The sequence below is a fragment of the Amphiura filiformis genome, chromosome 1 (assembly GCF_039555335.1).
Source record: "Amphiura filiformis chromosome 1, Afil_fr2py, whole genome shotgun sequence".
NCBI lineage: Eukaryota > Metazoa > Echinodermata > Ophiuroidea > Amphilepidida > Amphiuridae > Amphiura > Amphiura filiformis.
This window is the reverse complement of record NC_092628.1, coordinates 57,157,777-57,168,937: the sequence shown is the minus strand read 5'-3', so window position 1 is coordinate 57,168,937 and position 11,161 is coordinate 57,157,777. Positions and strand designations below refer to the sequence as shown.

General features: G+C 34.1%; 2 protein-coding genes across 2 annotated transcripts; both read left to right on the top strand.

The window, feature by feature from the left end:
* Window positions 1–1,201: 1,201 nt before the first annotated feature.
* Window positions 1,202–1,768, top strand: LOC140161876 (alpha-N-acetylgalactosamine-specific lectin-like). The gene has a single exon (XM_072185174.1). It carries the CDS (start codon window positions 1,202–1,204, stop codon window positions 1,766–1,768), a length of 567 nt encoding a protein of 188 aa, XP_072041275.1.
* Window positions 1,769–2,661: 893 nt separating this feature from the next.
* On the top strand, window positions 2,662–3,240 carry LOC140161866 (echinoidin-like). The gene has a single exon (XM_072185165.1). The coding sequence runs from the start codon at window positions 2,662–2,664 to the stop codon at window positions 3,238–3,240; it is 579 nt and encodes a 192-aa protein (XP_072041266.1).
* Window positions 3,241–11,161: the final 7,921 nt, after the last annotated feature.

Below are 11,161 nucleotides of genomic sequence, written 5' to 3'. Positions count from 1 at the left end.
AAAATCATTTTTTGATAATCTACTGCTCAGCAAACAAAAAATGTTTTACAGAAAACGTTTAAATGTCGAGTTATATAAAGGGTATAAAAACGTTTTAATAACATTCCAAAAACATTTTTGAAAACTTAATACAAAACATTCTAAACAGAATGTTATTTTGGGGTTGAAAAATATTTTGCGAAAAATGTTTGCCCAAAATATTTGCAATAACGTTTTAAAAACGTTTTCATGACCTTTATATAACCCGACATTTAAATGTTATTAAAACGTTTTGAAAAAACATTTTAAGAACATTTCTGTGCTTGCAGAGTGCAAATATTTTAACATAATGTTATTTAAGTGTTGACAAAATATTTGGCAAAAATTGTTTGCAAAAATAGTTTACAATAACATTTTTGAAAACATTTTAAAAATATTGTTGTAGTGTGTTTTCATACAAAACGTTTTAAAACGTTTTCATGACCTTTATATAACCCGACATTCTAATGTTATTAAAACGTTTTTATCTAAACCAAAAGCCAAAATATAACTTATTAAAAACGTTTTTAAAACGTTTTTGTGTTTGCTGGGATATTAATAAAATACCATTGTTTCGACTAGTCACGTAGGCCTATAATTTAATTTGACCTTTGATGTAGCACGTACGCCTATATCAAATGCATATTTTGGATTGTAACAGGGTGGTATTAAAACGCATAAATTAATGCAATTTTAAATTAATCTAGTTGATACCACTCTTTGGAAAGTGAAAACAAATCGTCGGCAGAGTGCAACACTATCGTAAGTGCAGTAGAATGTATACTATTGTTTGCAGCAAAATCAAGGATGATCGACGGATATACCCCCTGGTTGTGTTCACCGCTCCCAACACCCCTTATTGCAACGATAGACTTACTTTTATGTTTAAATTCTCCCTGAAAGACTCCCAATTGTTAGAATTTTCCCCTATTTTTCGGCCCACTCTCTTCAATTTTCATTTAGTAAGTCGAATACATATACATACATACATCTCCACATATAATTTTATTTTGATAGGTAGTTGCCTAGGCTATATATGAATTATTGCAACTTGAATTTAATGTTGTCGATCAAGTACTTGAACTTGGACCCCCTTCACCTTATAGCTTCATACATAAAATATGATACATTTTGGGAAAGGGAGCCAACTTTCTCCCGATACATAAAAAATTTAAAATTTAAAATGGCGGTGTTGCTGAGGTTTCGTTGCCTCCTTTTCTTCTTTACCATCACATTTGCCAGCTATTCGGATCAGAATGGCAGTGGCACTTGTCGTCCATTGTGGACACAATTTCAGAACCATTGCTACCGTTTTATTGGCGAAGCTAAGACATGGGAAGACGCCGAGTTTTTCTGCCGTCAATTCGCTACCGCACATCAGTGTGGACATCTTGTTTCAATCCATAACGAAGAAGAAAACAACTTCGCTTACGAATTGTGGCATTCGTCGGTTATTTCTGGTGTTGATCTCATCCCCGGATTAGAAGACAGGATCAAAAGAGCAACTAGTCTTTGGATTGGATTGAATGATCGTGAAACAGAAGGATCATTGAGTTGGAGCGACAAAACAGATACAGACTTTAATGCATGGGGATCAGGGGAGCCCAACAACTCGAACTGGGGTGGCGCCGAACCAAATGAAGATTGCGTACACATGTGGAAGCATCATAGTAATGATTACAAGGACAAATGGAACGATGCACCGTGTGGTCGCCTGATGCCGTTTATTTGCAAGATGCCGACTGAATAAAATGATGTTCTATATATTGTCGCAACAGAAATTAAGAACTTCGACAAATACTTGAGAAAACAAAAGAAGTTACAAGCAAAAATTTACTTATCATTTTACTTTGACTGGAAAATGGACCGCTTCAATTGTTGTTTTGCTTTTTCAAATGTTACTTTCGACTTTCTTGATCAGACATATTTGGATGACTGACTTTTTCATGCCTGATGCAACAAGTATCAGCAGGAATAAGTTTGCGATAAAAGAGACTGAAGCTACATGTAAAATATAAGTTGTACTAATTGGTATCAATTATTTAATGAAGAACAATCCTGATCGTAAATTCGTAATGTTGTTGTTGTTGTTATTGTTGTGATTATGTTGCAAATAAGAGTCCCTTTGAAAAACTTCTAAGGTATTACAAAGCAGAATACGCGCTTCTTGACTAAACCTATTGTTGGTTTGAGTCAACTACATAGTTTGTTTAATTTCACTTGATATGGTGGTTATTTTTTTACCGGCTTTATTATAATTTAAGGGCTAAACGTCAGAATGTACAGGTAGTTCTAATACTCATAATACTGGTTGGAAGAGATCAAAATACTTATGTTAATTATGTTCTCTAGTTTGGTCCAATTAATGCCTATTGATTATTCAAACGCATATTTCAATCGTGACTGTTCAACATGTTCAAGCTTGATTTTAGTGAGTCAAATTGACATACATATCCAAACCAATATTTTTGCTTTTATGGGTAACCCCGAATTATTGCAGATTGAGTTTAATGTTAACCAACAAGTACGAGTTAAGCTTGAATCCGAAGTTCACCTCGGCTTCGTCATATTCATTATGACATTTTAAAAACCGCACATTTTCTGGAAGCCAGGGGAAGGCAGCTATTAGTCCCGATACCTAACATGGCGATGTTACTGAGTTTTAATTACCTATTGTTATTCTTTACCATCACATATGCTGGCTATTCGGATCAGTGTAGCCATGGTAACAGTGGCAATTGCCGACCATTATGGACACAATTTCAGAACCATTGCTACCGTTTTATTGGCGAAGCTAAGACATGGGAAGACGCCGAGTTTTTCTGCCGTCAATTCGCTACCACACAGCAGTGTGGGCATCTTGTTTCAATCCATAACGAAGAAGAAAACAACTTCGCTTACGAATTGTGGCATTCGTCGGTTATTTCTGGCGTTGATCTCATCCCCGGATTAGAAGACAAAGTCAACAGAGCAACTAGTCTTTGGATTGGATTGAATGATCGAGAGACGGAAGGGTCAATGAGTTGGAGCGACAAAACAGACACAGACTTTAATGCATGGAGGAAAGGGGAGCCAAGCAACTCTGATTGGGATGACACCGAACCAAATGGAGAAGATTGTGGAAGCATGTGGAAGCATTATAGTAATGATTACAAGGACAAATGGAACGATGCACCGTGTGGTCGCCTATTGCCGTTTATTTGTGAGATGCCGATTGAATAAAATGATGTTGTATAAATAATATATACCGATCTGCCAACAATAACTGAGTGACTTAGCATTCGTAAAAACAAAATTGGATACCGTCAAATATTAACTCTAATTTTGCTTAGCCATTGATTAACGGACTGAACAATAGGCCGATGAAAAAGTACTCTTCTGGAACGGTCACAAAACATCGCTGCCCCTCTTCTATCACAGTTTCTGTGGCCGATTTACATTGGCTGCCTGTTGAGCAACGAATCAAATCCAAATCCAATGGTCAGAATTCATTTACACCTGCATTCCAACCTGCACCTGTTCTGGGGGTCATCAAATAAAAGACTTATCATGCTTATTGAATGAAGATTACCCTGCAAAACTCAATGGGGTAAAATGCCTTTTACGATTGGAGCCTCTAAACTTTGGAACTCTTTTCATCAACTTGAACTCTTTCATTGCTGTGACTCATCTTATACTCTACTTTTGTGTACTATGTATTATGTATCTATCAAACTTGTGCCATATCGTACAGGGTGACCCAAAACAAGGTTACATGTAGAAAACGAAACGCATTTTACGATGGTACAGCAAAACGATGTTGTTGTTTTTTCGGATATCGTTTATCCACCCTTCTTGTAAGCATGGAAATAGTACTACTATTTCCATGTTGTAAGTGACTGCTAAGTTAACTTATGAGTCTATAGACGACGTGTCAAGAGTGACTAACCATCAAACTATCGCACAACGAAAGTTGAACATAAGGACACTTTGGTTTTCAAATTTTTCGTCAATAATTTTGGTCACGGGCCATATTACCCCAAAGTTGGATGTTGTATTCGGATAAATTTTTTGGATACTTAAAATGTCTAAAATTTAAGGACTTGATCGTGAAACCTTTTTCTTAATAACTTATTACATAAAAGAAACACTCTCGAAATGAAACTGGACACAGTATCATTCTCTGGTCATCAGAATAAAATACCGCGTCTGCCATATATGAATGGGCATGCTCAAACGCGCACAATGAAACTCGTATTGTATTATGTTACGTAAAGTGCTGGTTAAGTACGCAATGTTGTGAACAAGTGCAATGACGGCGGTGAGTGCAATGACGTCCCAGTAATACAATGAAGGCTGACGACAATTGAACACAAATAACCATTACGTCATTGCACTTAGACAATTTCGGCGCGGGAATTTTGAATATCGCGTGTTGAGAGTCGACTCTTTTTATTCGTTTTTATGGTCAATATGAGTTTGTTTTAAATAAAACAATGTGATTCGTGCTTGATAATTTTTTTCTAACATATAAGGCATAATGTTATGATTGCCGGAGTCCTCCTTTAAATGTGGGGTTATATAAAGAGTATATAAATGGTATAAAACGTTTTCATAATAATAATAATAATAATAATAATAATAATAATAATAATTATTATTATTATTATTATAATAAACATCTCAAAAAAATTAACTAACTCCCTTAAATAATGGCCATTATCCAAAAACGGGCCATTGTATTACAAATCTGTAAAATGCGTTGGAAGCAGAGTTTATTTCTGCGTATTTTGACACCTCGTTTGATACAATAGCCCAGAAAACAATAAAACACCGGTCAATTTAATGTAGTGAGGTCCAGATTTGAAAGTTGCACTTACGACATGCTTACAATCAATACAAAAACACTCAGATATCATTACACAGATTACCTTCCATTGCATTATACTGAATACAAATCAATAGAATTTTTGAATAATGGCCATTATTTAAGGGGGGTTAGTTACTTTTTTGAGATGTTTACAATACAAAAACACTCAGATATATGTATGCTTTTGTCATACAAATCAACTGTTGAGAGTGCTTGCGAAAATAGAAAGAATGAGAATTTTCTGATGGATACTTGGATATTGGATCCACTTGAGATAAGCAGAATGCATCAGCTAATTAGATGAATCTTATGTTACAATATGATGTGGCGATCTTGTCCAAATTTTAAAGCACTGGAAACTGATGGGTACCAATCATTTTGATGTAAAGGGTTGATTTGTAAAAACAAACAAAACATTATGAGAAGTAACAATTATTTTTAGAGGGGTGAGTCAGTGTATATTGATGATGTCTGGAATACCGTTTTTGAATTGTAAACTGTGACAATCTCTAAAATGTACCATAATTATTGACAGATTAGTACACTGTAAAACACGTGTTTAGAAATTAAAATCTTTTCTAAACATTATCTTGCACCAGATTTCTAAACATGTTTAAATCCTACATATGTTTAGGAACTTGAAGATTTGTGTTTAGGAATGTAACACATGAATTCTTGAGCTTTGACATCGGTGCTTAGGAATTTAAAATGTTTAGAAACGTGGGTCAAGAAATTGTTTAATTCCTGAACATGATTTTTACGGTGAAGTGTAAAATAACGTTCATATACAATTTATCTAATTTAAAGGCCATCTGACTCACGGTTGTGTTTTAATAGTGGATATATCATAGACGCGAGATGACCTTACACAGTAAACACTGTAACGATAAATTCTATATCAATTAGCTCACTTTAATCTTATCAATTAATGATAATGGTAAATAAATAGAGGAATTTGTGTGTTCATATGCAAAGCCAAACCCAATAACCATCGCCTACACACAGTAGGACCTACCTATTATCCAAGTTTTGATTCTGCAAAATTATTATATGATATAATTTATGCTTGTGGTGGTTACAGTAGTAAAGACAATAAACGCAAAAACTAAAAACCATAAATCGAGTGAATAGGAATTTCACTTAGACGGAGTGCTCTCTAGTTTGGTAGTAATGTAGTAGGACAATCTTGTTAAGTGACTTGGGGAGGGGGGAACATGGACCCCTTAAGCATAAAACGGCCGTAACTACCAATCTACGGAACTTGATATCAACTTGATATCAACTATTTATTACCTACACAAACATGATGAAAAATATTAAATTAAATTTCTTTATTAATGAGGAAATGAGGAATACGGCAAATTGTCACGGGCCATATTACCCCAAAGTTGGATGTTGTATTCGGATAGTTTTTTTGGATATTTAAAATGTCTAAAATTTAAGGACTTGATCGTGAAACCTTTTTCTTAATTCCTTATGGCATACGGAACAATTTTGAGGCACAAAATAACATTTGATATGGCTCTATTTATTTTGCAAAATAACACTTAAAACACTTGAACACTTTAATGGCTAAGGTTTGTACAGTGAAGGTAGGTATAGGAGTATTAATTTATAAACAATAAAACATGTAAAAAATGAAGATGTTTATGTTTTTAACACAAGTGTTAAAAGTGTGCTTTTGCTTTTTAACACTATATTGTGTTAATAATAACATAAACATCTTCATATTTTTCACGCGTTTTAGTGTTAATAAATTAACACCCTATACCTTCAGACATATCGATTTGCAAGGGAAGTCCTTCTGATATCAAATAATTGTGATTTTTTGAAATTCAGTCACTTTTGCTACACAAAGACACGAAAGAGGTCCAAGCTGTTTTAGGACTACTTTACACAGTTGGTCATATCTTCGCGTGTCGACACCGATTTTTATTGAAACAAAGCTTGTGTTGTAGCTTAAGAAATTGCATTGACGACTATGTAAAATTCAATACAATCAATAAGTCACAATATGTTTAATTAATACTATTTTTTAAATTGAATACATTCTGTTTTGCTACAACCATGTATAATAATATAGTTAGTCAATAACTTCGTGGGTGATGATGATTCAAATTCAAAAGTTTCTATATTAAACATGGAAAACCTGACAATGAAGTAAGTTGGACCTTGCAGGGTCATGTTAATACACTCTTGCCCTAAATATAACCGTACTCCAATAATAGTCAGAAACGCCCATTGCGATAAGGCAAATATTATCAATGCTGTTTACGTTCATTTCTAATTGCCTTATATGGTCATTAGGCTACTGATATTTACACAACAATTTGTAATTAATTTTGATGCTTTTATAATTTGTGTCTTAATTTGCATACGTAGTTAGGGGGCTGGCATTTTCTTCGGAAGGGGTCCCAAATTTACAAAAAGTCGGCGTCAATAAACTTGCGACCCCCTATTTCGGCAACAAAAATTTTGACAGCCAGGCCAGGTACACCTCTAATTGGGAGATTTTCACTCGTGCATACTAATTGACAGGTGATAGTAAGAGACACTTAAATAATTATCAACATCCAAACAATGGTTTTATTTAATATCAATTTTCTACTTTTGTTGTTATTGTTGCTGTTTTTTGAAATTCACGGAATTTTGAAAGGAGACCGCATCTTTTCAAAATTCCAATCAGTTCAGTTCATAGAGTACAATACCATGAATACGAGAGTCATTCTCATTTAAATACTATTCGCTGTCGAAGTGATGATGTCTCCGGATTAATTACCATAGCAATAGATGAATACAAATTTAGATTAGTATCTTTGAAAAGAGCGGTATTGTATTCAACCTATGATTGCAGACATACACAGGTGATGAGTGCAACCTGCTTGTAGTGCAGGGTGATCTATTCAAAATTATATTCATCTATTGCTATAGTAGTTAATCCGATTATTACACACAACTTCGACGGTGAATAGTAATAACATAAATAAGGAGCAACGTAGCGGTCACTAAACCGAATCCTAACCCTATAATCCTGGGCCTAACTACAAACCAAACCCTAACCATAGATGAACTCATGTGTGGGGCAGCTTTAATTAGCATGAGGCCACATTGATATGTAAATAGCGTATTGTTATTTAAATTTGTGCCCAGACGCATTGAGGGCGACAGTCATGTTATCCAGACGGAGAATGGCTGCATATGCCGGGCATATCAATATGCTGAGTGAAGGCTGATAATCATCTTTCTGTATAGGTAATAAGCTAGTATATTTCGTGTATCAGTTGGTTATAACAAAAAATTAGTATCATATTAAATATATTAAATGTATAAACTTTGAAATTTACATGAATTTGAAGAGCAGAGCTTCGAAATCTAGCTAAGTCAGGTGATGTGAAATTCTGCTGCGTAACCCCATCTGCGTGGTAGAATTATATTCATAAAACATTGAATTTAACAGATATCATGGGCAGCCAACCACGATTTATCAGCATTTAAAATATATGTTAATTAACAAAGATAAATAATAAAGAGTGCAAATGGCAATTAACTAGTAAACAAGCCTGAAATCTTAAAATGTTGCCACGTGATTTCCCGAACACATGATATGTCATATGTGACCACTTATTCAGATTTACCGTAAATATTTGGAGTATCGTGCACGGCTTGCACATACACTGTGCATTTCTTTACCTCCGTATAAAATCAATAATTCATGCTGGGAGCCAAGTAACATTCTGTCTGCTTTGTGCAGATTGGTATTTTATTTTACTTGAGAGCATAATAGAAATACATAAGACGAATAAGGCGCCATGATGGAAGGTCAGGTCGGGTATCAAAGGTTATCATACTTAAATACTACTTGTATTTCACACCTTGCCTCTGTCACATATTTCCTTCATATTATTGACAGCAAGTCCTAATTTTGACTTTACTATTGCAAAATGTCATTTCATATCAAATTAGTAGACTTTCTTAGAAAAAACATATCACTGGTGCCTGATGGGAATACCCGTCCGCCATTTCATTAAACTGGATCGTTTTCGCCTGGTTTGTGCCCAGATGTATTGGGGGCGTGCTATACTCTCATTCAACAGGCAAAGTTCGCAAAACGAACAACGTTGTTATTTGCCAATATCAATTAACATGATCCAAGGGGTCGAACATGAATTATTCATAACGGATCGATAACTGGCCTCACTTTCTAGCTAGTAAACCAGCGGAATTTTTCATAGGTTTTGCGTTGCTAATAGAACAACCGTGAATTTAGTGTCACCCCCTTGCCCTAACCCTCAAACACTCTCGAACACTAATCATAGTCATAGCCCTAAGGTGATGAATGGTATTCTAGCATGTCTAAAGTCACGTCCATAATAATAATAATATTAGGGATATCCACTGTCAACACGTTTGATGCTAGAACAGTTTCCCTCTCATTGTATGTGAGCAATCACCCATGTATTCTCTATGCAAACACACCCCTATGCACTAAGTGCCATAGCTGATAAATGGAGCACAGTTACATATTGTAGTCAAATTTAGACTTAAAACATGGTTCAAGAAATTCCTTATGCCACCAGAAAACATTAACCAAACTCTTTCCTGATTGGTCAGTAAATAGACAGGAACTTCCTTTATCAAGTGATCAACTTTTTTTAAAGAAACATTTAATGAGATGAGAACTACAACAAAAATTTAGCTATTTTTGAAGACAAAATGTACAGGATGTTAAGAAATTAAAGAATGTTTAAGCCTTCCAAAACCCATCTCAAATTATGCACTTCTGACCACCATGTCCATTTTAGATATGCTACCCATCATGGATTCCATGCACACACAGTATTTTGCTCAATGTAAAGATTACCTTTGAGTTGGAGCAAATTTCTCAAAATTGGTAGTGATTAATGTTAGCAAACTTATGTCATGATGAAATATAATCATTTTTGAAGATAAAATGTGCTGACCTTAAAAGACTGAACAATGTTTAAGACTACCGCTATTCATTTAAAATAATGCACTTATTGTTCAGCTATTCTATGGAGATATTTTCCATGGCGACCATCTATGGTCATACTTGAGGTTCCACCAAACAAACCATGGGTTTTGAGGTCTTATATTTTTGTTGTATGTCAACAAAATCGCTTAAATTTTCAGGATGATCTTATTTCATGTTGTTATAAGCAATGTTCTAGATAATGCTAGTTAACATGTTCTAGCAGCCCTATATAAAACCGCGACATTCAAAAGGCCATATCTCTGGAAACAAAACACCCAAAAAAATTCGGTCTTTTTGGGAAAAAAATTCCATATCTTCAATATAAAAGGTCAAAATGTTCAATTGATCGTCGGCTTTTCCTCCCAGCTACATACACTTTAAGAATATATCATTAGATTTATAAAATTTACTTCAAGGACTGTTATATATCAAAAATGTGAAAATATCAAATTTTAATAATTTGTCATAAAATTTGTATTATATCGTGAATTTCAAAAAATGAAAATTATTTGATATCAGAAAGACATTCTTCGTATTCAGAATGCAATTCGATATGTCTGATGTGCTCTCATGTCCCACAAAAAATACTGTCGAAACGCTCAAAACGCTCATTCCAGATCCTTAAAAGTTCTTCAATTTTTAGTGGACATGCATAATAATAATAATAATAATAATAATAATAATAATAATAATAATAATAATAATAATAATAATAATAATAATAATAATAATTATTATTATTATTAATATTATTATTATTATTTATATTTCTCCATGCAACTGTTTCCATATGATGCGCCCAAGTTTTATTATCGTAAGTTTAGAAAACATGTGGACCCTTATTTCTTTTAGATTTAAAAGGAATCAAAGATTTGTTTGTTTATTTATTTGTTTGTTTATTTGTTTGTTTGTTTATTTTGTAGCGAGTGACGACAATAAACAGAAGAACTACGTGATCTGAATTAAAGGCATTTGTTAAATCAGAAAATCTAAAATGGACAAAAAAAAAAAGATTTTTGTAAAAAGTAGGGATGTGCTAAATGCATACTCTGCAAGAGCTAAGACCAAACGCGACCTAGAATTATGGACAAGACCGTCATAAGCATAACACAAGATGTATGTGGATTAATTTTTTTATTAAATGAAATGTCTTTTAAGAAATTCTGCATTTTCATTGTTGGTGTCGATTTTTCTTACTTTAGGGACGCTGAACGGACGATGTTGGGTTTGTTCAGAACTTGCCCGAATCTCGCCCCATGATGCAATGCGATTTCTTGTGCCATCATTTTAGAAGCGTACCT